The sequence below is a fragment of the Lampetra fluviatilis genome, chromosome 8, assembly GCF_964198595.1.
Source record: "Lampetra fluviatilis chromosome 8, kcLamFluv1.1, whole genome shotgun sequence".
NCBI classification, from domain to species: domain Eukaryota; kingdom Metazoa; phylum Chordata; class Hyperoartia; order Petromyzontiformes; family Petromyzontidae; genus Lampetra; species Lampetra fluviatilis.
The window spans coordinates 4,887,038-4,914,039 of NC_136282.1; the positions used below are offsets into that span (position 1 = coordinate 4,887,038).

Consider the following 27,002-nt stretch of genomic DNA (forward strand, 5'->3'; position numbering starts at 1 on the left):
GGCCAACGCAGTACAGATGGGCGTGAGTGGTGTTTCGAGAACCACGTCCGGCCGTCTTTGTGTCACCAGTGCTGATGTTGATTATACACTCGCACTAAAGTTGCACCCATTTAAGGCTGAGTCGACCGAGACGAGGTCCAGTACCAGTTAGAATAGTCGCCGCTATACATGTAGAGAAAGGACAAATACACACACATTGTTACACATCCGCTAACATCAAATGTTGTATTACCATTAAAATAATGACATGATACGATGATTATATCGGAAGTGTTACGAATGAATCTATCGTGGATAGAATAAAATGTTTATTTCGTCCAAGTGTATGTGTACAAATGTCTATTGACATCCCTAATGTACACAAAGATCCCCCGTGTAGCCTTAACAGACTGTTGGGGCAAGTGCCGTTAGCAAGCACCTATGAAGGCCGGAATGGCACACGAGGGGGTGGGTGGCCAACACCACGCCCGGCCGCCTTTGTCTCCCCAGTGGCGATGTCTACACACCGCACTAGGTACTAATTTGAGGCTGAGTCGACCTAGGGGAGGGCCCATGACTGGTTCGGATAATCGTCCCCGTTGTTGGCCGTGAGCGGAAATCGAACTCGGATTGACGTAATACAAGTGCACGCCTTTCAAAGCAATGGACATAGATCGAGACTTGCAACGTACTCGTCTCAATTAATTAACACAAAATGAAACGAAGTCGATGTATTTAATTTATAATTACATTCATGTTTATGTACACACGCGTGTAAATTGCAGTGTACATAACACACAACGCAATTCACAAACGCATTTAAATTCTCTATTCATTGCATAATGACAATTGTTTTCGGGCACCTGGCTGTGAACGGTACCGCTCCCGGCCGCCTTTGTCTCCCCGGGGCTAATGTTCACGCGGCTTGCACAAGGACAACTATGTAATGCCGAGTAGAGCTATGGGAGACGCGAGCGCAGATTCGGGTATCAATGGGTAGTGGTGAAATCATGGACCATCATGCGGTCGTGTAAACAAAGATCCCCCGTGTAGCCTGAACAGACTGTTGGGGCAAGTCCTGTTTGCGAGCACCTATGAAGGTCGACACAACACACGAAGGGGTGGGTTGGCCAGCACCACGCCCGGCCGCCTTTGTCTCACTAGTGGCGATATTTATACAGGTACTCATTTGAGGCTGAGTCGACCTAGGGGAGGCCCATGACCGGTTCAGATAATCGCCACTGGTGTTTGCCGTGAGCGGGGATCGAACTAGGGTCGCCGGGTTCGTAGCGCTGCGCGATAACCACTACACCACCGCTCCCCGCACGAGCACATACACACGTACATACATACATACACGTACGCACACGCATAACTTATGATACATTACATTCATATACAAAGACAAAGATCCCCGTGTAGCCTTAACAGACTGTTGGGGCAAGTGCTGTGAACAAGCACCTAGGAAGGGCGGCACGGCACACCACGGGGGTGGGTGCCCAGCAGCACGCCCGGCCGCCTTTGTCTCTCTAGCGGCGATGTTTACACACCGCACCAGGTACCCATTCGAGGCTGAGTCGACCTAGACACAGAAGCACCGATTCGCACGCCATCGCACACGCGTACGAGGTACGTAATACAAGTATCACATGCAAATATTACAATCATTCACGGAGACACACACGCACGGCGAGCCATAGCTTCACACGGATGCGCCAATTGGTGTTGATGCTGCTGCGTTGGGGCGTAGTGCACAAGCACCGTTAACAAACTTTAAAACTGCGTGGACTTCAACGGGAAAAAAAATATATATATATGGGCAATCGCGCTTGTTTATAACAACATTAAAGGAGAGACCGGAACGATAGAGAGCCCGGTGAGAATTATTGTTGAAAAAAAAATATCTCTTTTTTAAAGTTGCTCATTGCAAAAACACGTTTTAAACATGTAATTATCGCATAATCGCTGTGGCCTTCTCGATTGATGTGCTATGATGAAGGGACACTGCCGGAAAACGTCGCCTATTAGATATTGTTTTCCTTGAAGACCACACGATAGTGTTCTTCAGAAGTGCCCTGCGTTTATTACACAGCGCTTGTACACCCCTTGGAATGTAATTACACGCGCGCAAACATGTACAATCCGTGCATAATGCGCGCATGTTACATGCAGACATTACGTGCATACACAGACGAACATACATGTGTCTACGTGCACGCACACACTCATGTTGGCGATCACAAAACAAAGATCCCCCATGTAGCCTTCAAAACAAGTACTGTTAGCGAGCACCCAGAGGGTGGGTGTACAACGCCTCGGCCGGCAGCCTTTGTTTTCGCTGATGTTGGATGCAGCGTGCCAGGCACTCATTTAAGGCTGGGTCGACTTAGGCGAGACCCGGGGACCGGTTCAAGGATTTGCTGTCACCGATTGTTGGTCGCGAGCGGGAGTTGAACTCGGCGCTTCTGTGCGCGCGAGTGCCCAAGACACGCGCGCACGCACCAAGACAAAGACAAAGATCCCCCGTGTAGCCTCAGAAGACTGTTGGGGCAAGCGCCGTTAGCGACCGCCTATGGATGGCGTGCGCGGCACACGAGGTTGTGGGTGGCCATCGTAACAACACCGCGACAAAGACGACCTGTTCAGACAATCGTCTCTGGTGGTGGCCGCGAACGGAAATCGAACTCGGGTCACCGGGTTCGTGGTGCAGTGCGCTCGCCACTGAACTCGCGCTGCTCGACACGCTCGCATAGACGCACGGGTCGACGGCGAGGTACCGTACGTAGATCGCAGATCTTCCCTCTGCCACCACCAGCAACCCGAGACAAAGATCACCCGTATAGCCTCAGCAGATTATAGGGCAAGTGCTGTTAGCGAGCATCTGTGAAGGCCGGCGCGGCACACGATGCGATGTTTACACGTCGCACCAGGTACTCATTTGAGGCTGAGTCGACCTAGGGGAGGCCCAGTACCGGTTCAGATAATCGTCACTGACGTTGGCCGTAGGCGGGAATCGAACTCGGGTCGCCAGGTTCGCAGCGCAGTGCGCTAACTACTGCACTCCCGCTCCCCACCAGCACTAGCAAAACAAAAGATCCCCCCTATAGCCTTAACAGACTGTTGGGCAAGTGCTGTTAGCGAGCACCTATAAAGACCGGCACGGCACACGAGGGGGTGGGTGGCCAACAACACGCCCGGCCGCCTTTATCTCCCCAGTGGCGATGTTTACACATCGCACCATGTACTCATTTGAGGCTGAGTCGACCTAGGGGAGGCCCAGTACCGGTTCAGATAATCGTCACTGGGTGTTGGTAGCCGTGAGCGAGAATCGAACCCGGGTCGCCAGGTTCGTAGCGCAGTGCGCTAACCGCAACGCCACCGCTCCCCACACACATACATACACATACATACACACATACACACACACACATCTATTCATTGCCTTCGGAAATGATCTCGCTCTAACGGACCAAGTCACAGAGCAACTCATGCCCCTCCCTCTCCACCCCCCCTCCTCTCCCACCACCCCCTCCCTCCTCTCCTCCCCTCTCCTTCCAGATCGTCTCGCTCTAACTCACAGTGCCCTTCATGCCCCCCCTCCCTCCTATCCATTCCTCTCTCCTCCCCTATCTCCTTTCTCCTCCTCTCCTCCCAGCTCCGCCTCTCGTAGGCCCCCCACCACCCTCTTCCCTGCATCTCCCCACTCGCGACATCCCGCTGCTCGGGTCAGTGTGGAACCCCCCGTTATTTAGGAGGCGAGGGTTTCCTCGGCACTCGACTGGCGCGCACACACACACACACTTACTCGCGAACACATGCACGCACACGCACATTATAACCCCGTACAGTCCTTCACCAACAGACTGTTGGGATGCAAGCACTGTTAGCGAGCATCTGTTAAGAGCCGGCACTGCGCAACGCGGAGGTGGTAGTGATTAGCAGCACACACGCGCATCCTACACATAGACCCCCGTACGTCCATAGGCGTACACAGCGGCCAGCGCGCATTTTACACACACAGACAGGCACGCGTGCTATTGCAAGCGCTGTATGTAGCAGTGGTGGTAGTTTCTGGTGGTAGCAGTGGCGCATTGGAACATGCCGACCATGGAAGGCACAGAGTTTGGATTTTCTCTCCAGGGGCGTCGCGCCCCAGCCACGCGCGAATGCTGCTTCCCCGAGGGTCTCTACGCGAAACTCACCGTTCCTGTGGCCGGGAGAACGTACGTTGAGGACATGCTGCCCGGCTACCCGGCTCTACAGCAGCCAAGCTACGCGCCAATCCCTGAGCCCAACTGCAGCAACAACGGCGGCGGAGGGGGTGGAGGTAGCGGAGGTGCAGAGGACAATTGCAAGCAACAGCAGCAGCAGCAGCAACAACAACAACAGCAGCAGCAGCAAGGCAGCTGTGCTTACGGTTCTGGACTGCATTGTGACAGGAGCCGGGAACAGAAGCCTGGGTTGTCCGTGTTGGACGGTGAGTGGGTGGGTGAGTGAGTGAGCGAGTAGGTGAGCGAGTGGATGGGTAAGTAGGTAGGTGAGTGAGCGGATAAATAAGTGGGTGGGCGATGGGATTGCTTGTGTGAGTAAACAAGTGAGTGTGTGGGTGGGAGAATGAATGGGTGAGTGAGTGAGCGAGTGGATGATTGAACGGGTGCGTAAAAAAGTGAGTGCGTAGAGTAGGATAGTGAGTGGATAAATGGATGAATGGGCGAGCGAGTGGGTGCTTGAATTGCCGAGTAGTAAAGTAAGTCGGTGAGTGGGTGAACACATGAGTGAGTGTTGCTGTATGTCGATGAGCGACAGAGAGGGTGAGTGAGGGGGATGCGTGGGTGAGTGAGTGGGTGAGTGGATACGTGAGTGGGTGAGTGAGTGGTGGGTGAGTGAGTGGTGGGTGAGTGGATACGTTGGGTGGGTGGGTGAGTGAGCAGATGAATAAGCGGGCTGGCGAGTGGATGATTGAATGAGTGCGGACAAAAGGTGAGTGCATGAGTGGTGGGGTCGGGAGTGTGTGAATTGGTAAACGGGTGGGTGACTGAATAGTCGAGGAGACGTGTAAATCGGTGAGTGGGTGACCGAGTGAGTGTTTCAGTATGTAGATGAGACAATGGGTGGGTGACTGTAAGTATTGATGGCGCTGTATTGCATATTTTCGGCAAATTAGTAATGGTTTTATCGGGCCTGAATGGATGATAGGCTAAGAATTCAACAATTTCTGTTTTTTAACATAGCTGAGAAATTATATTTCAGAATACCTGCTGGTACTTGTTATTAACCCCGATTAAAACCAACAATATTCCTCGCCCAATCTACCATCACCGACCAGCAAATCCGACTCACCGTTCCTAGTATATAATACTTAATACCTCTACACATCTGTGGTTCCTGAAGAAGGCCAGTCGGCCGAAACGTTGATGTCTTCATTTATTCTTTGTGACAGTCAAGCGAACCTACGTAATAATTTAACTCCTTAACCATAATGTTTAAACAATATTGCATAACTTTAATTGTATCAGTTAACAAAACGCTATCTGTGGCTGCGTGGCCGAACCGTCTAGTTTATATATTCCCCATTTAGTGAGATAATTACGTTACTTTACTGTGTTATGTATATACATATGTGTGCGTGCGTCCAGCGTGTGCGTGTTTATAGATGTTGAAATTTTTCGCACCGTACACAGTCAACTGTGCTAATCGGACGTGTGTTTTACGTTTCGAGGGTATGTGCTGCATTATTAAAATAAATTAGATCATTAATAAGCCCTATCCAACACGCTTTTTGAGTAGCTATCACGCTGGCTGTAATTATATCTACACGATGGAAATTTTCATGAAAAATTTCATGAAAAATTTCATGAAAAATTTCATGAAAATTTGCCTGAAATTGTGATGCTGTTTGTACGCGAATATCCATTACGTGTTTCTAAAATTGCCCTCTGTGCTGTAGCTATACAGTCTATATATACTGCACTGATGCGTGCACGTTAACAGGTCTCCGTTATCAAATAGCAGAATTTACTCCAGGTATTCGAAGCGTGTATTTTTGTTGTGTTTTTACTCGAATAAGTTACGTCACTTAGTTAAAAGATGTGTTTCTGTAGCGGTCCACTTGCGGCGTCATGTGCTGCGATTTACACTTTGTTTTATGATGTGCCATGAAGAAGGGTCTTTTCCCGAAACGTCACCGATTATATATTTGTTTTTTTGCTTGTTGTATTTTGTGCTTGTGCACCATTGTCAATGCAGTATCATAAAATTAGTTGTTATATATGTAAAAATAAATAACAAATAATTTATAAATATAAGTTCTGCTTTATGCACACGAAACACGCGTGTGTTGATTTTTTATTGTATTTAATTTAATTTAATCTGTGACGTGTATGTCATTCGTAATCTATTTTAGACAAATTTCTTTAAACGCATATTTAAATCAGACACACACAGACGCATAATTCATCGACATCAGAATTCTTACAATCACTATCAATGTATTTATTTCACTGGAAACCCTTCAATGGCTTACGGGTTCCCCCGGATAATAAGACGCGCTCTGGGAAATAAGACGCACCTCAATAAATAAAGTTATACAATCTGGTCACGGACACTCACAATCACACACGCCTACCGGATTATAAGACGCACGTGAGCTTTTGCTTTTAAACACAAAGCGCGTCTTATAATCCGGATGATATTATATAAGACGGATTTTACATCTATAGAGGTACCATTTTGCAATCATACGAGACAAATGTAAAACTGCCGCAAATAAGTTTATATTTTAATGTTGAGATATTAATGTTGAGATATACAGGCGGCTTAACGAAATGTTTTTTGTTTACGTCAACCCTTTTCTAAATATATACAAACACAAAGATCCCCCGTATAGCCTTTAACAGACTGTTGGGGCAAGTGCTGTTAGCGAGCACCTATTGAACACGACACGAGGGGTTGGGTGGCCAGCACCACGCCCGTCCGCCTTTGTCTCCCTAGTGGCGATGTTGTTACACATCGCACCAGGTACTCGTTTGAGGCTGAGCCGACCTAGAGGACGAGGTCCAGGACCGGTTCAGATAATCGTCACTGGTGTTGACCGTGAGCGGGAATTGAACTCGGGTCGCCGGGTTCGTAGCGCAGCGCGCTAACCACTACACTACCGCTCCCCAAGCACACACACATATATATGCACATATAATACATGTGTATTGCTATAAAATTACGCGTGCAAGCTTTCTATGTTCAAATAGCACAGATTCAACTGCGATGACTTTAAACAGACTGGAGCAGTGAGTGCTGTTCGTGAGCACCTATTTCATATTTTGTTGCATGCTGCACATTTGTACGCACACTGCATCTACGTGTATATATAATACACGTGCATTCTATTGCCTATATATGTGTATGCACATATACACGCTACGTGGCTGTTGATATATATTAGTATTTGTTTACAAGTGTGGTTACTACACTCCAGTCGACCAACTTTATCTTGACTCCTACTCGTTACGAATCCCAATAGAATGCCAATCGGTTAAATAAAGGACATTTATTGCAAAGGGCGTATACATATACACAGGTATATATGCCAGAATATAGAAACCTATGTATACAAATATATATATATAAATGGGTAGAAATAAATTAACAGCTAAAGAGTAATTACCACGATGACATAATACACAGCAAAACAAGATAAATAATATATGCAGCTCATCATATCTACAGGGTCGCTAAAATATTTACCATATTTTTTTCCGCGGGGGGTGGGGGGGGGAGAGAAAATGCAGTGGCCACATGGAGATAATGTCCCACGCGCCGCCCCAACTGCTCGCTCAAGCCTCGACTGCTTGAAGCGCGATCCATTTAAAGACACCCCACCAAACGAACGGCTGTTACATTGTACGGAGACAACAACGCGCTGCGTGTGTGTGCGCGTATCTTGCAATCAACGCCTTCCACGCGCGCGTTGACCCACGCCGATCTTCGCGGACGGAGTCCAGCGACGCAGCGCTCGTCTCTCCGGCAGAGTCGATGGACCTAAAGCGCCTCCAACTCCAAGTCGGTGGTGGGGCGATGGGGTATCTGTGAACGGATCGCGCTGCACAATTGCAACGTGCTCAACTAGACGCGCGCGCGAGAGAGAGAGACTTTGACTTTGAAACAACTTTTATTGCCGCCAGCAGCAACAGCACTGGATGCGATTCCGATATGAAATACACAAAGTCACCAGAAAACTAATAATCGCTATAAATCCACGCGCTGTGGCGCTAAATGCAGCGCGCACAACACGAAAGGAAAGTCACGTGGTGGTGGTGGTGGCGGTCATCGCGCACGCCACGGTGACGAGCGAGCGCCTTCGTAGGTGAACCGAGAGAGAGAGAGAGGTGGTGATGTTGTAGAAGGTTCACACGCGACGGCATTTAGACCTTCTATAACAACGCCATGGTTTCGTGGTGGAATGCGGATTTCAGCGTGAATAACGAGATAACAACAACAGCAGCAGCAGCAGCGGCGAGACAAATAGGCAGCAGCAATTATACGCGCCCGAAAGTAAGACGTCCCAACGTACGGGGAGACGGAGCGATACTCGGTGAGAGATCGTGACGGCTTGGGGGGAGGCCTTCATCCAGCAGTGGAATTATCGTGGCGGATGATGATGATTGTCGTAGGGTCACACATCCATGAATTTATTTTATTTCGCCAGTTAACAAACACGGATGAATGCTGTTACAACTGACCACATATATGCCATGTGCAGTTATTCGATACGGGTGTTTACATGAGGATTGTATAAAAAGTAACCTTTATACTTAAGTTGTGGTAAAATGTAAAATTTGTATTTTTTTTTATAGGACAAACATGAGGATAATGCATGTACCATTTCCGAGTGCAAAATACACGGTAAAGTGTGTCTCTCCGTGTCTGTGTCTGTATTCGTGTCTGTGTGTTCATGTGTCTTTGTGTGTGTGTCTCTTTGTCTGTGCGTCTTTGTGTGTGTCTCTGTGGCTGTATTCGTGTCTGTGTGTCCGTGTGTGTCTCTGTGTTGGTGTGTCTCCGTGTCTCTGTGTCTCCCAGTTGTCTGTTCATTCTGACCTGGTGCCGTGGCTGCTTTTATAGGTGCTCGCTAACAGCACTTGCCCCAGTAATCGTTTAAGGATATACGGTGGATCTTTGGCTATGTGTCTGTACATGACAGCATATGTACACACATATGCAATGTACAGAATAAGTATATATATGCACAGGACTTCATTTATCACTCGCTATGTTGCGGGACGCTGCTTGACTGGCTTGGATTTGGGCTTTTTTAGCGTAAGGCACTTCCACTAGAGTACGGCTATCCATCATAATTCTACATCATTGTGCCCGATAGTGCTACAATACTATGCCACACCGTAGTGTCGTGGGAGTAGAGTGAGGCGAGATGGATGTGATGTGTTAAAATAATAGCTTCCGGCTGAAATTAAGCATCGTTGTGTGTAAACACAGCACCAGGCCATGGGAAGTTGTCAAACAAAAGTTGCGCTGATTGTGGATCGCGAGTGCGAAATCACGTCTTCCTATACTGCTATGCGTACAACAATTTAAACTATGTTTTTTTTTATTTTACCAGGTAAGGCCCACTGAGCTATATAGCTCGTATTCAGAAGCGACCTGGCCACAAATGATAGCTCAACGAAGTGGGTTATCATGCGGATTTTTTTTATAGCAGCCAAATACTTTCAATAACGCGTGTTTATAAATGTGGAGGGGGGAAAAAAACCGGGAGACCCGGAGAAAAATCCACGCGACCACCGGAGGAGAGACATACAAACTCCAAATATACAGCAGCAGGCGTCAGGGTCGGGATCGAATCCACAACCTCCTGTATACCAGGCGAGGTAGTTAACATCTGTGGCGCCCTATCTCCCTGCCTGACACTCCGATGAATACAACACATTCGTCACGTAATCTCCATGTAATGTTAGTATAATATTCATCGCAATCGTTAATTGTGTGCATGTAGGCTGCAGTTAGCGCTGCGCTCTATGCGAGTTCGATTTCCGATCACGGCTTTAACATCGTTAGTGGCGAGCGATATCTCAACCGGTTGTGATTCGGTACGACAGGGTGTCGGGTGGACATTTAAGACTGAGCTGACCAAGGAAGGTCCAGGGGCAGGTTCAGATATAACTTGAAACGAATGTTCGTCCGTGGCCGTGCAGAAATCGAACCCAAGTTTGCCAGGATCGTAGCAGGTTACGAACCACCGTTCCACGACTCCAACAGACGAAGACAAAGATGCTCCCGTTTAGACGTTACAAACATTTTGGGCAGGCACTGTTAGCGAGCACCTATGAAGAGACAGAGATTCCCCCATGTAGCCTTAACATACTTTCGGAGTAAGTGCTGTTAGCGAGCACCTGTGAAGACCGGTACGAGCACACACACACACACACGCACTCACATTTGCACAGACGTACACAACCACACGTATACTGGAGGCCCAGGACGGGTTCATTTATCACTTGTAAAAGATGTTCGTCATGGGAATCGAACTCAGGTGGCCTGGTTTGTAGCGTAATGCGTTAACTACTTAATCACTACTTTCCATACGTAGATATACGTACATTACAAACAAACGCAAACACATACATACACAAACAAACACCGATCATTAATCAACTATTCCCGCATACACTGGTAACAATAGATGCGGCTACAGTGTAGATTGCTCATTGCTAAAATCAGTGCTTACTTTCATCCTGAATACTGCTGAACGCTGTCACGGGAAATGTTTGTGGCATCCAATAACATCAACCTCGCCTCATTTGTCAATCAATCCATCTAAAACATGTTTTCAACCAATTTATAGGATTACAGGAATATAGGTTACGATTTGTATGATCATTATGGATAGCCTGCGCTTGTACTCTCGTGCAAGTGCCTTCCGCCGACAACCCCTGCTGCAATCAGCGCTTCCGGAAAAATATGTATGGGGAAAGCCTCATCGGAGTATCAAGATTAATGTTCAGAGGATGGTCCTTGCGTCGGCAAGTGTGGACACTCAATTCTCCGAGTGTTTTTGGCAATGTAAGCAGATCGAATCCACGCTTCAGAAACGGCCCCAAAATACCTCGCGCACCGCCCCTGCAGAGGGCCCCCTCGTGATCGCGTGGGGAGCGGTGGCGCAGCGATTAGGGCACTGCGCTACTGCTCCATGCGACCCGCCCGAGTTCGATACCGGCTCACGGCCAACATCGATGAAGGATATCTGAACGGGTGATGGGCTGGCTGTGGTGTTGGCCTACATCGCCTCCGTCGTGCGCCATTTCGGCCTTCATAGATGCTCATAACAGCACTTGTCCCCAACAGTCTGTTAAGTCAACACGGGGGATTTGTGTGCTGAGTGAAAGATGGAAGGGGGGGGGCAGGAGATGCGGGGTAGGCGACCTTCGTTACGAATGAGCCCGAGCAGCCAGGCACCGACGACGCAACTCTCCCCGTCAGTAACTCAGCCTCCGATATGTCAACCAACACTCACGCCTTGTGTACAACGATGACTCATCTCAGCGCATTCGTCAATAACGCTGTGGACTTAAAGTGAAAAACAAATAGGCGACGTTTCGGGCAATGGTCTTTCTACAGGAAATGGGCCTTCTTCGACAAATAATTTGTACAATGTTGTTTGCGTCTTTCGGTAAAGTCATGTAGATAGGTTCAAATTAATTAAAATAAGATAAACAAAACTGTAGAAGTGCAGGGATAATGGAAACACGAAAACATTCATAGCTCGGGTCAAGCGTAGCAACGTGCGTTTTTATGCATTCATTTTAATTTGTGATCATTGTAACAGCTCTCGTCTTGGCGCTACACGCCATGGGCTGTGCGTTCCAAGCTAAAGAACGCGACTATGGCCAGATGTTAACTCGCTCGCCTGGTATGCAGGTGGTCGTGGGTCCGATCCCGACCCTGATGCCTGCGTATTTGGAGTTTGCGTCTCTCTCTCTCCCCGTGTTTTTTCCCTCCACGTTTACAAATAACGCGCGTTCACAGCATTTGGCTTCTCGACGTTCCCGCGTGACAAGTCACTTCGCGGGGCTATCATCGTGATGGCTGTGAGGTCGCTCCTGAAAGAAGAGCTATTAAGCTCAAGTGGACCTTACCCGGTAAAAATAAATATATATAGAGTTTAGTTTTAAATAGTTTCGCTTTTTTGGAAGCGTGCGAGTTGACGCTCAATGTGGTGATGCTGCTCCTGCGTCGGCAGTGGTGCAGAAGCACATTTAACACGACAATCTCTATACGAACTTTCGCACGATGGTCCATTTATGCGCTTTAAATCAGGGTCATTGTCTTAAACGTCGCCTATATATATTTTATTCTTTGGGTCTTTCGGTAAAGCCACGTAGATAGAAAAAGAAAAAAATATCATGAAATTTCGATCGCAAAATCGTCATCAGATGAAACAAATATATATATATATGTTTTTACTTTCAAAGCCACAGCGATATTGATAAATGTAAGTCCACTGTATTCATCAACCGTCAGGTGAAGCCACACAGCCAGACGCTTCAATGTAGGGCCCATCACGACAACGCAGAGCTATCGAGGCGTGCTTGACCGTGACTTCAGCGTCTTCCTTCTGCTTCTCGTGATTGACGCTTTACACTTGTCACAGAACCCGGGACACGGCGCCTTGGTGCCGAGTCTACACAATACGGCCTGCGTGTTCATTGAGTTGCATCTTCCCTTGAGCTTAACGATCGGGGGGTGGGGGGGGTCCACCGATGTCAACAGAATGAGGAAGGTCCGCGGACAAAAACGTGATGCGTACATGTTCGTCTGCGTTCAACAGCGTGAGCTGTTTGTCCAGGAAAGCGTCGATGAATCTCGAGGCTTTTCTGCCGACTGGTGCTGATGTTGTGACGCTGTTTGGCGAAGCTTCTTTACATTCAAGGCGAATTAATGCTTCGTGGGGGAGGAAATTGCAGTACCCGCAGAACACCCACCCACACTCGTGGGCGTGCGATGGTGTATATGGGTGTGTTGAACTTCTTTCGCACCCTACGTCGCCAACCGCGCTAATCGAAGGTGCGGGCAAGGGCAACAAACTAAACACCAGAAGCAGTTCTAAAGAAATTGGTTTTCAGTCTCGATTTAAATGTCCATATCTCTCCGGTGGCTTTCTGATGTGGGAAGGAAGAGCGCGTTCCAGACGGCTGCGGAAGCGCATTTGAAAGCGCGCGATGCGGTGGCCGTCTTTGTTCGATGGCCAGCCAAAGTGTTCTGGGGGGGGGGGGGCTGAAAAGGTTCAATAATCCCCAAGTGATCCACCAACCCTGGTCTCCAGAGGCCCCGAGCCGCAGGCGCGCGCTGCTTCTGAGCCGCGTGGGAGTTTGCCGGCCACTCGCCCAGTGTCTGCCAAATCACGACGTGGGTCTCCGTAGAAGCTGTCGTGTTTGTGAATCTGTAGAATTCCACGATCTCTGTTTATATCCGACACGATACCGCGAGGTACGATCCTCCAACTATATATATACACAATCAGTATCTCTTGCGCTGAAAGAGGCCCATTGCCTGAAACGTTAGCGGCCTATGATATGTGTGTTATGTATTGCAACGCAGTGTTCATCTTCTTGGTTCTTTCGGTAAAGTCACGTAGAAGGGAAATAATAAAATAATAAAAATTAAACATAATAAAATACAATTCGCACGACGTTTCGGCCACAACGCAAGCAGCCGTCCTCAGGTGAAGCAGGTCTGTCTTTCCGACAGACCTGCTTGCGTTGTGGCCGAAACGTCGTGAGAATTGTATTATTATGTTTCATTTTTATTATTTTATTATTTCCCTTCTACGTGACTTTACCGAAAGAACCAAGAAGATGAATCCCTGCAGTCACGAAAGCTTTAAATCGAAATTCAACGCAGTGTTGTTGATGAAGGGTGGATGTTGTTATGATTGTACACCATTGCCGATGCAAGGTTATTCATATTAAATTATTATTGTTATTTTTGCAAGCGAAGTAGACTTCGTGACAATAATTGTAATGACCAAAAATGTTGATACTACCTAGACTGGCAAGACGCAAAGCTTGTTATAAGGACCTTATGCATAGCAACTTAGCCGATCATTCCTCAAAGTTAGACAAAACTAGTTCATATTTGTGGTAAATCGGCAGTTGTCTTCTTATATTGCGACGCGATAGGAATGCGGAATTTCCACCACTGGCTCGGCCTCAGTGCCAGTCGAGCATGTTGCGTGCATATATATATTTGACAATTATTTTCCAGTGTGTGTTTACAAGTGTGATAAAGGATTAAGAACAGGCTTGTTCAAATCACGCATAAATGTGTGTGTATGTGTGGAGCGGTCGTGTCGCCGTTAGCGCGCAGCGCCACGAAACCAGCAACCCTGGTTCGATTCCCGCTGAGGGCCAACACCAGTGACGATGACGTGAATTGTTCCTGGGTCTCCCCTAGGAAGACAAAGGTGGCCGGGCGTGGTGCTGGTCACCCACTCCCTCGTGTGCAGTACCATAGCAGCACTTGCCCGAAAAGTCGGCTCAGGCTATACGGGGAATCTTTGTCTTTATATATTCGTACACGGCATGACTAATGTGTTGTTATTACGAGTATTATTCTCTATGGAGACGCGTTCACATTTTCAGAAGTCACAGCGGCTATAGAGCAATACGCGTATTGCCCGTGCAGACGAATGCACGCGTAAAGTTGGTCATCATAGACCGGGGACACGTTAACCTATGTATATGTCGATTTTGTGCGTGCATTCTGATCAAATTAATTTCTTTGGACGACACGAAGCGAAAGCGATTAACAGCGTTTAGAGAACACGCTGCGAATACAGTTTGTGCCCCTTTACAATTTAAGATGCGATACGCATTTAACGTCTTAATTAGCGAACACTATTCGCTGCACGTTGCTCTTCGTGTGGCTGCTGTAGACGTGACGGTCGGGTCAGAAGATTGCATCGGGAGTAGCGGGGTGGAGTGAATCGCTGTGGTGGTGCTGGTGGTGATCATAACGATGCCTCCTCCTCCCTCGTGTTTGTGAATCGGGCATTGAAGTCTCCGCAAATTAATCAAATTAAACGCTCCGTGATTCTCTTTCTGGGTAACCGCAGTCTCGCCGCACGTTGGCCGCAGCGTTTTCAACGTTTAATATCTACATCGATTAACTCTATTAAGCGCTAGAATAGAGAGGGTTTAATTTCAGCACGGCACACCGCATCCAGTGATACATCTCTGGCTATGGACGTGGAGACTTGTCACGTGCTTAATCCGGTCTAACAGCGAGCAGGAAAAAATATGAAGTGAGAAACGAAGTGCTGCTATGTTGACTAGTCAAATTAGATCAATCGTAAAAAATAATACAATCGATACGCAGACAATATCTGTCTCTCCACATGAAAATATAAAGTAGATGTTTTTTTTTTTAACACAACGAGCCCCACAGCCTACTGGGAGTGCATCATTTCAGCAGCATTGATTCAGGACAAGCAAACTCGGGACCGGTTTTGACGTTCTGCGTCTCATCAGCAGAGCAATGCCTTGCTTTCAACAATGCTGGTAAACTGCCCTGCGGTATAGGCAAGATCTCTCAGGAAGATACAGGTACAAGTTCAGCGCAGAGTGATCTAACACATACCAACAAGGCAAATGACGGATTGTAAAATGTAACACAGTCCGTTTAATTTGAACATTACATGCATTATAAAAGCGTAAATATTGCCAAGGCATTGTACATCTCAATAAAACATTTTATAGCCATTGCAAATTAGTATTTTATATAGCGGAATATGCCATAGCATTTACAGCACAGATAGAACACGCGTGGGTCTAGCTCTGTGAAAGTTCACGGTTCAGTCATCTGACTTCCATCGCCGCATCGGCTCCAAGCCGGGCAAATATTCCATTCCACACCGTATTACAAGATAAACGCAGCGTACAACTTCAAACACATAATTTAATGTAGTTATATTTTTGAGTCGCGTTTAATTCACACCGGGAGCTGTACTACACTGGTCTTGCGATCCAGAGGTCGACGGGTCCATTCGATCTCCTGGCGTGGCAGTAAAAACAATGACGCAAGCTTGCATGCGAATCCGGATTCATGGATTTAATATAAATTATGTTACACGAGTCCGCGCAACGATTGCCGCACTATGTATATATTACACAAAGACAAAGATCCCCCGTATAGACCTTATAGACTGTTGGGGCAAGTGCTGATTGCGAGCACCGATGAAGGCCGGGAAGGCACACGAGGGGGTTGGTGGGCCGGCACCACCACACGCCCGGCCGCCTTTGTCTCGCGAGTGGCGATCGCGCTTAGCACCGTTGGCTACGTACGGTGCGGAAGAAGTTCATCGCACGCACACGTTTACACGTCGCAGCGGGTACTCATTTCAAACTATTTCCACGCGCACCGAATCGCGAGAATCCATGCGTGCCGCGTTACTGAATGTCCCATAACGCCAACGCGAATGCTATCGGCAGGTCTGCTTGTTTGGCTTTATTCCAAGCCGCTGGGATGAGCCGTTGAACACTAATTAATTCGCTTAAGCAATTTAGCTATCGCTTGGCCACAGAGATCACAAGTTGCCGAATTAAGTAGCTACGACGTTACGACCGGTGCTTCATTTCGGCCGGAATAGTGCGGAACGCTGCTGCGGGAATTGTGTCGGAAGCCATCCAGGATCCACCACATCCATCTCGCTCGATGTTGTTCTGGTGGCAAAAAAAAAAACTTTCATAAACATTATGGATAAACATTATACCTTGTATCCTAGTGGGAGTGCCTTATGCCGATAATGTCTTACTCCAAACGAGCCTAGCAGCGTTCCGAAAAAAATGGAGTGGGAAATTAAGACCTGGATATGCGGATTATGTTATACGAGTCGACAAAACCATTGCTTGTCTACGCCATATTTGCAATTACACAAAGACAAAGATCCCCTGTATAGCCTTAATGGACTGTTGGGGCAAGTGGTGTTCGTGAGGACCATTGAAGGCCGGCACGGCACACGAGGAGGTCGATGGCCAGCATCACGCCCGGCCGCCTTTGTTTCCCCAGTGGCGATGTTTACGCATCGCACCAGGTACTCATTTGAGGCTGAGTTGACCTAGGGGAGTCCCAGGTCCGATTCAGATAATCGTCGCTGGTGTTGGCCGTGAGTGGGAATCGAAACTCGGGTCGCCGGGTTCGTAGCGCAGCGCGCTTACCGCAGCACTACCGCTCACTCACACGTACACAAAGATCCCCCGTATAGCCTTAACAGACTGTAGGGGCAAGTGCTGTTAGCGAGCACCTATGAAGGCCAGAACGGTACACGAGGGGGTGGGTGGCCAGCACCACGCCCGACCGCCTTTGTCTCCCCAGTGACGATGTTTACACACCGCACCAGGTACTCATTTAAGGCTGAGTCGACCTAGGGGAGGCCCAGGACCGGTTCAGATAATCGTCACTGGTGTTAGCCGTGAGCGGGAATCGAACCCGGGTCGCCAGGTTCATAGCGCAGCGCGCTAACCGCTACACTACCGCTCCCCACACGTACACACACATGCACACACACACATACACACACACTTACACATACATGCACACACGCACGTACACACAAACTCACACATGCACGTACACACACGTACACACACGTATACACGCACGTACACCCACACGTACACACACACGTACACACATGCACACATGCACGTACACACACACACGCACGTACACACACACGTACACACGCACGCACACACACATGCACACAATTCGTTGCAAAGAAATATGGCACTGACGTCAGTAGAGTGGAATGAAAATCTCAAATGACGAGCGATATATAAATATATCTCAATATATATATCTCGAGATTGTTATGGTGGCATGCAGGGATAAACGAGTTACGTATCTGTGTACCGACACGATTAGATACTGCATATGGATATATTAATTAATCAAAACAAACTAAAAAAAATCGTCAATAACTGCATACAAATAAAACATATAATCATCGCCGTTTTTGGCAATGACCCTTCTTCATGGCACACAAAGACACTGGAGAGATAAAGTGAGCAAGTGTTGGCGATTGCACTGATGATAATAAAAATGTAGAAATGTTTTCTAATCATCAGTTTTGAAACACGCGTATGAATAGCTTAGCTTATAATTAGCTAGTGGGTAACGGATACACCATTCAATCATGAAAGCGGATTACTCACTTTTATTGAAAAGAAAATTACAAAATGTTGTTGGCACATTGCATTCAAAATTTGTTAAATAGAGAAAAATATGTTTGGTTATGTAAACGTTGAATTCACTTCTGTGTGAAATGTATTCGTAATCCGTATCGAATCGCTTTCTATCGGCTGAAGATTCACACATAACGTTAGGAAACTTACTACAGTATTGGTTTACCGATAAAGGCGATCGTAAATATGAAATTAAATAAGCGAGCAGATAATGCGTCTGGTATCCGTCTCTTCACATAAAATTATCAAATATTGTTTTACACAAACCATCAGCTGCACGGCCTTCTGGGAATGCAACATGTCAGCAACATTGTGTCAAGACGAACAAACTCTGGACCAGTTTCGACACACAGTGTCTCATCAGCAGCGTCGGGCTTGCTTGAATCAACGCTATACTCTTTGGTTCTTTCGGTAAAGTCACGTATTTCTACCGACGTGACTTTACCGAAAGAACCAAAGACTATGGATTCCTGCAGTCACGAAAGCTTCAAATCAAGATTGAATCAACGCTGTTGGACAGCCGATCTTCCAGGAAAGCACCACGATTTAGTGTCTATGTTCGGCACACAATTATACAGCGATACACTCAGGATATCAACACAAATGAGCAGACACTATCTAATTGTTATATCCTTCTTTCCACGTAACAAAAAATAGAATTATTACATTTAGAAGAAGCGCTTGGCTCCATAATGAAATACGCGTAGAACTGTGGGCTGTCCCTGCCTGCCCTGTGAGTGAAACCAATACACATCCAGGGTTTTCATATTATTATCGTAACAAGCATAGACTCCACTCAATTAGTCTCAGATGTCAGCAGCGTTCTAGGAGCACTTCTAGAACACCGAACTTAGGACTCGGCTTCAGTCACTCGCGATCAAACGGGTCGGAACACGGCCTCATGCACACAGTGTGTCTCGCATGCACGCGCTCCGCATTACACAATTCTGACCGTTGCGAACTTGATCAAATTCCACATAACCATGACGGAGGTGGGGGCAGTCTGTCCACAGGACTACCACCGGGCAATTGCACAATTATTATAGCGCAATCAGCGAGCTATATGCCCTGCTACAGACTGCCAGTGAGAACCCAGTGTTGTATGGGTATTCATTGTGATTGTATTTTTCGATTTAAAGCTTTCGTGACTGCAGGGATTCATCTTATTGGTTCTTTCGGTAAAGTCACGTAGAAGGGAAATAATAAAATAAAACATAATAAAATAATTCTCACGACGTTTCGGCCACAACGCAAGCAGCCGTCCTCAGGTGAAGAACAGGTCTGTCGAGAAGACAGAGTCTGAATGACCGAAAGAACCAAGAAGAAAAACATTGTGATTGTGTTGTCACGAGCAAGTGATCCGATGTACACGCCCGCAGATAATCTTCCATGCAGGTGCAAGGCTCGTGCTGGCAACTCAGAACTATACACCCCCAGGCTTGGGATTCGGAGGTGACACGTCAGGGCTGGCAGATCGGGGGAGGGGGGGGGGACTAAGTCAGGACGATCTGAGACCGTCCACCCCACGGAACCAATCAGCGTTTTGTCGGATTTCGTGTCTATTTTTACGTTTTTGCCTGACAGTGGTAATGCACCGCACTAGCCTCGAAATAGGAAATAGTCGACTCAATAAATATATATAAGCAATGCGTTGGGGTTAACGAGACTCTGGCCTAAGAAGAAAACAGCATTTATATATATAGTAGGTGACGTTTTGGGAAATTCCCCTTCTTCATAACACGTGAATTCTTGAGGCCAGAGAGGTGGAGTTTATAAGGGTTGGAGAGTGCACTTACCGCCTGATGATAATTAACTTGAAAAACTTATTTTGTGCTGGCCAGTTTTTAAATAGGCAGATGAATAGTTGCACCATTAGCTACACTATACTCGACAAACACTTCAACAATCAAAAGGTATTCCAATGCAATATTAATTAATTTATATTAAAAGCTAACATGTTGTCCGCGAATTTAGTATACAGTATATTTTTTTGTTCTTTGAAGGCGACGGTGTTGTTGACGCACGTTTTGAGCTGTGTTGTTATCGGTGCTTGTGCACCACTGCCGATGCAGCAGCGGTGGCGAGATGTTAACAACCTCGCCTGGTATACCGGAGGTCGTGGGTTCGACCCTGACCCAGATGCCTGCTGCTCTATATTTGGTGTTTACGCGTCTCGCTTCCTCGTGGTCCCATGGATTTATCTCCGGGCCTTCCGTTGTTTCACCTCCACATTTAAAATCGACATGAATTTACAGTATTTCGATGCTACACATTTCCACACGATGAGTAACTTCATCGGACTGTGATTTGTGGCCAGGTCGCTTCTGAAAAAGAGCAATAATGTACAATTCAGCGGGCCTTACCTGGTGAAATAAAAATAGTAGTTTCAAATAAGTCAAGTCAAGCAACAGTTAACGTATCTCGTGTATGCATGCAGCACGAAGTTAGACTAAACTAAAACGAAACTAAGTTAATGTCGACCTGTTTCCCCGCTCTAACGAGCATATGAAGCGACTGACATCTCCGTTGGTAGCCTCCAACTCGCGGTGAAAATTCCACATTCTCATGGCGGGTGCCGGTACTTACATATGATTACCCGTAAAGTGGTACTTGTTTTATCCAACCCAGAAGGATTACGGGCTGCCTGTTGACCCGACTCTCCACCGGGGGTTGAACTTATAACTTTCTGCACATTTGTGAGCCAAGTCCTCTAAGCGCGGCGGCACGCGGTTTTACAAAAACCAAACGGTGCTCGTGAAACGCGTACGAGAGAGACACTCCACGCGGGGAGACGGAGCGATGGACATCAGCTCGTGTGCGAGTGCCGGGCGGATCGTTAGCTACATCGCCGGTTCGTGAGACGAGGGCAGCCTGCGGAGGCCTCCATGCACGTGGTGATGGTGGTGATGGTGATGACTATGACAGGGTTATTGGTGATTTTAATGACGGCGTTTTGATGGCCGAATATAATAAGGCAGGGCTCACACTCGCTGTGAATGTATGTTGAACTTATTTCGCACCGTAAATAGCCAAACGTGCTAATCGGAGATGCGGGAGGGGAGGGGGGGGGGACATCAAACTAAATTCAAAAATCATTTCTAAAGATATTAGTTATCAAATGAAAACGCGAATGTCGCGCGGTGTCTGGTTAATGTAGCGGGGAACCCACCACCCTCTAGCCTACAAGCGCCGTATCCCATCATGCATTGCGTGGGTTACATAGCGTACATATATAAATGTGTCGTTAACGCCACCTCCACCCGACACAGCCAATGAGTAATGTTTGTCACGTGAACACAAACGTGCCAATTAGTTGCTACTTGAGCACACCGCTTGTGTGTTGGAGAGCAAACCGACGTGATTGCGCAGTTTGAGTTAACGGCGTTTCGCTGGTGATTGCAACCAGCTTCATCAGGCGACGTGCCGGAATTGTGTAGAAGTTGTCCTGCAGCTGTATCCCAGCTGCAAGCTTGTTTGACTGCTATAGATTTAGATTCGAGCTTGCCAGTTTCTAAGCATTTGTTGCTAATACGTTGATGATTATGCATGCAATTTTTCACCTTTGCTGTTATTCAATTGACGTTTCATATTTTTCCCATACACCTTTTTAGTCGTATTCTTGGTTCTTTCGGTAAAGTCACGTAGAAAGGAAATAAAAAAATACATTTATTACTTAATTACTTCCCTTCTACGTGACTTTACCGAAGGGAAATAAAAACATATATTTTTTTAGATTTAATTATTTCCCTTCTACGTGACTTTACCGAAAGAACCAATAATATGAATCCCAGCAGTCACGAAAGCTTTAAATCAAAATTTTAAACCTTTTTAGTCGTTGATACGGGATATTTGTAGTCAGGATATAATGCTATCGCATCTATTATGCAGTACATTTACAAATCCAAGGAGAATACCTTCAACCCTTATTGTGGGATGATAATGCAGACCCCTTTTGGAGTGGAACGTCGCTTGTGCAGCAATTGAGGAATATTGTTTTAGAAGGAAGGAGGCGATGGCGTGGCTAATAATGGCTACGTTGAGGAGGTGAAGCGGCAAGGCTAATGATGGCTTTCTCCCAAATGTTGGCGAAGGTAACAACAATAAACACACAACACGTCCATGACTCCCGCGAGAGGCGCCGTGATTATTATGTTTGCGTTGCAATTACGTGCCCAACCACTCGAATGACAGCTCGTTAATATTCCTTAATCGACGACCGTTCGAGAGTATATAGGTGCAGTGGTATTACCAAATAGGCATTTAATAACTGAAATATCTTCTCTGGAATAATCCCTCGAGATGGAACATGTGGTTTTCAAAGGCTGTTCAAGATATTCCATGCACAACGTTAAATGTATCAAACACACATCTTTTGGGGTCCATTGCCCTTGCTTCCATGGTCGGGTGCTTTAAACACTCATCCTCTGACGAGGTTTCGCCTTGACAATGAACACTTCACATGCCCTGCGTACGATTGCACCACACGCATGGGTGTTACATCGTACGTAATGTACAATGCTTGCTCACATATACAGTCGAGATATATATGTATAGGTGTATTATACACAATAGTAGTGATTTCACTGTGAGACGGTTTTTGCCGGTATCAATATGATAGCGGGATAAAGGGTCCCATAGATGTACCGTGTCTGCTCAAACCCGAGTTTTGCATGCCTCGATATGTGCATAGTCGTGGAACTGCTGAGGCAGCTCATATTTCTCCGGCCTCAGCAGTTCGCCTGCTGCATTTTTTCACCCGAAGACGATTTTTTTTTAAATTTCTATCTACGTGAAACTTTACCGAAAGACCCAAAGAGTATGAATTCATCTTCTTGCTTGAATTCCTGCAGTCACGAAAGCTTCAAGTCAAGATGTACCCTCGTTTCCCCCCCCCCATCCTCCTCAGCTATATAAACCCTTGTCAAAGCCATCTCTCTGGCATACCTCAGCAACTGTTGTCGCTGTGGTGGTCCCCACCTGATGGAGGGCGCTTGTGTTGCGCCCGAAACGTCGTGATTTAATTTAGTTGTTTTCACTTTTTATTCTATTATTATTTTCACCTACGTGACTTTACCGAAAGAACCAAAGAGTATGGATCCTTGCAGTCACGAAAACTTCACATCTAGAATGTGCCTAGTCCTTGTGCTGTCCGCTTTTTTGGCGTTGTTCTCTGGACTAACACTGTTGAGACAAGGCCATGAAAGAAGCCCTCTGGTGTCGGCCAATGAGCTCCGAGGACAATGCGTACATGAGTATACCAGCCCGTTTGTTCGCATGTTTTGCCGCACGTATTGCGTGTGGCTCATGCGGACTTGCTGATGCCCTCCAATGGGTGTGTCCAGGGCCTGGATTAAGGCACGGGGACCTCCCCCACCTGGAGGGCCTTCCAGAGATGAAGTGAAAAGTTATTTCATTCGTGAACGCTGAATTTCGATTTGTTGTGAGCCTTGGAAAAATGAAAACATTTTTTTCTTTAACTTTGTTTTCCTTTTGAAAACATTACTGGTGGCCTCACAGTACATGTAGCCCAGCGGCCTACACAATCTGAATCCGGCCCTCTGTGTGTGTCTATTTGGAGTGATTTCGCTTCCGCGCAAATGGGGTTGGCTAGACCACACTTCACCACGCTGGTGAGTGCGTGTTGGTGAGGGTGGAGGATGACCTTGGATCGGTTCAGATACCACGCGACACTGATGTCAGTGCCGTGGGTTGGGAACCCAACTTGAATCACCGGTCTTGCAACTCACCATGGCTTTCCCGGATAAAAATACAGGGTTAGTTCTAAGTGGACTCGACATATGATGAGAATCTTACGATTTTTAGAGTCAGTCGAGGGCTAACTCAGCCCATCAGTCTTCTACGGGCGACACAATAATAACCACCTCATGGGAAGTCAACACCATTGACCGACTCGCCCTCGGTATAGGAACGTGGAATTGCCGCCACTGTCTCAGTAACCTTCGGCTGAAATTAGTACCTTGTGGTTGCGATCATCGCTATGAATGGTTGTGTTTGGAAACGACTCCGATTGTGAGAGAGCACTATGATCATTTACATCTTCCTGTGCTTCCGTGATTTGTGTTACAATTCTGACTCCAACGTCTCCCCGTCTCTCCTCGTCTCCCGTCGACTATCTGTCACCCTGGTCTCCATCCTCCGTCCGTCTCACCTGCCTTCATGTGCCCCCTGGTTGTCTCTCATTGCTGCATCTCCCTTCACGTTCCATCCTCCACGCCTCCGTGTCTCCCTCTGATGTTTCTCTTTCCCCGTCCCTCCGCGTCTCCATCCTCGCCAATCCGCCGTCTCGTATCCGTTGCTCCATCATCATCATCATCATCGTCGTCTCTCTGTCTCCCTCCTCGTTCCCTGCGCTCGGCACCCACCACCCTCCCCGACCAGACGGCAGCTCTCCGCTGAGTGCGCTCCGCTACTGCATGCCGGCTCTCAAGATGGAACACTACCTCAGCCTCAAGCAGGCGGCCGTGTCGTCCCTACGGGACCACGACTCGTCCGAACCTCCTCCTCCTCCTCCTCCTCATCACCATCACCACCACCATCACCACCACCAACACCACAACCACCAAAACCAGCACCATCACCACCAGCAGCAGCAGCAGCAGCAACAGCAGCAGCAGCACGGCAGCAGCAAGGGCGAGGGTAGCCCCGACTCGGTGGACATCAAGGCCGGAGCTGGTGGAGAGATCGGCGGTGGAGGAGCAGGGGGAGGAGGAGGAGGAGCGGGGGGAGGAGGAGGAGGAGGGAAGGGCAAGAAGAGACGGAACCGCACCACCTTCACGAGCTTCCAGCTGGAGGAGCTGGAGAAGATCTTCCAGAAGACGCACTACCCCGACGTGTACGCGCGCGAGCAGCTCGCCCTGCGCACGGAGCTCACCGAGGCGCGAGTGCAGGCGAGTGCGTGACTGTGCACGTGACAGTGTGTGTGTGTGTGACTGTGTGTGTGTGTGTGACTGTGTGTGTGTGTGTGACTGTGTGTGTGTGTGACTGTGTGTGTGTGTGACTGTGTGTGTGTGACTGTGTGTGTGTGACTGTGTGTGACTGTGTGTGTGTGTGACTGTGCACGTGTGTGTGTGACTGTGTGTGTGTGACTGTGTGTGTGTGTGACTGTGTGTGTGTGTGACTGTGTGTGTGACTGTGTGCGTGACTGTGCACGTGTGTGTGACTGTGTGTGTGTGACTGTGTATGTGTGTGACTGTGTGTGTGACTGTGTGTGTGTGACTGTCTGTGTGACTGTGTGTGTGACTGTATGTGTGACTGTGTGTGTGATTGTGTGTGTGTGTGTGACTGTGTGTGTGACTGTGTGTGTGTGTGTGTGACTGTGTGTGTGTGTGTCTGTGTATGGGGAGCGGTAGTGTAGCGGTTAGCGCGCTGCGCTATGAACCCAGAGACACGGGTTCGATTCCCGCTCACGGCCAACACCAGTGACGATTATCTGAACCGGTCCTGGGCCTCTCCTAGGTCGACTCAGCCTGAAATGAGTACCTGGTGCGGTGTGTAAACATCGCCACTGGGGAGACAAAGGCGGTCGGGCGTGGTGCTGGCCACCCACCCCTTCGTGTACTGTTCCGGCCTTCATAGGTGCTCGCTAACAGCACTTGCCCCTACAGTCTGTTAAGGCTATACGGGGGATCTTTATCTTTATCTGTGTGTGTGACTGTGTGTCTCTGTGAGTGTGACTGTGTGTGCGTGACTGTGTGCGTGACTGTGTGCGTGACTGTGTGCGTGACTGTGTGCGTGACTGTGTGCGTGACTGTGTGCGTGACAGACTGTGTGCGTGTGAGACTGTGCCTGCCTGTGTGTGTGCCTGCCTGTGTGTGTGCCTGACTGTGTGTGTGTGATTGTGTGTGTGTGTGTGACTGTGTGTGTCTGTGCGTGTGTGTGACTGTGCGTGTGACTGTGCGTGTGACTGTGCGTGTGACTGTGCGTGTGACTGTGCGTGTGACTGTGCGTGTGACTGTGCGTGTGACTGCGTGTGTGTGTGACTGCGTGTGTGTGTGACTGCGTGTGTGTGTGGGTGTGTGTGCGTGACTGTGAGTGGCTGTGCGAGTCACTGTGCGTGTGTATTTGTGCGTGGGGAGCGGTGGCGCAGTGGTTAGCGCGCCGCGCTACGAACCCGGCGATCAGAGTTCGATTCCCGCTCACGGCCAGCACCAGTGACGATTATCTCAACTGGTCATGGCCCCTCTCTTAGGTTGACTCAGGTGTGTGTAAAAATAGTCAGGTGTGTGTAAAAATAGTCATCACTGGGGGAGACAAAATTCGGTCGGGCGTGGTGCTGGCCACCCACACCCCCTCGCGTATCGTTCCGGCCTTCAGCACTTGCGTGTCGCCCCTCCACTCGCCGGCATCTCCGTAGCCCCCCCCCCCCCTCGTTGCGTCTTCTTCGTCTCTTCTCACGACCAAACGACCGAGCGCTCCCCTCCCCTTGTCTGCTCGCCCACGTGAGTCACTCAGCATCTCGCCACCGTTTTCCCCTTCGAGGTGTTCAATGCCGTCCACCATCGCGTTCTCATCATCTTTGCCCTTCGAATCGCCCACCCTTCGAAACGGTTACGCATCTTCATTGTGCATGCGTCACCAAAGTCACCGGTAACGTAACGAAGGTAACAGGCACCGCTCGACTGATGGGACTTAGGAAGTCAATAACCGGTCCAGAATTTACCCGGGCAGCATTGGTCCGGAATTCCGACAGGGTTACGGAGTAAAACACATACTCTGAATGCAGAGTGAAGGACGACAGTTTAGCCTGTTTAT

At 48.1% G+C, this 27,002-nt stretch overlaps 1 protein-coding gene across 1 annotated transcript in view; it reads left to right on the plus strand.

The window, feature by feature from the left end:
* The first annotated feature begins 4,075 nt into the window (after positions 1 to 4,075).
* ALX1 (ALX homeobox 1) overlaps positions 4,076 to 27,002 on the plus strand; it is a 67,100-nt gene continuing 44,173 nt past the window's right edge. The window contains exons 1-2 of the mRNA XM_078858785.1: positions 4,076 to 4,456; positions 24,630 to 25,138. Of these exons, the coding sequence (XP_078714911.1) occupies positions 4,078 to 4,456; positions 24,630 to 25,138 (888 nt within the window). The 5' untranslated portion in view covers positions 4,076 to 4,077. The remainder of the gene's footprint in view (positions 4,457 to 24,629; positions 25,139 to 27,002) is intronic.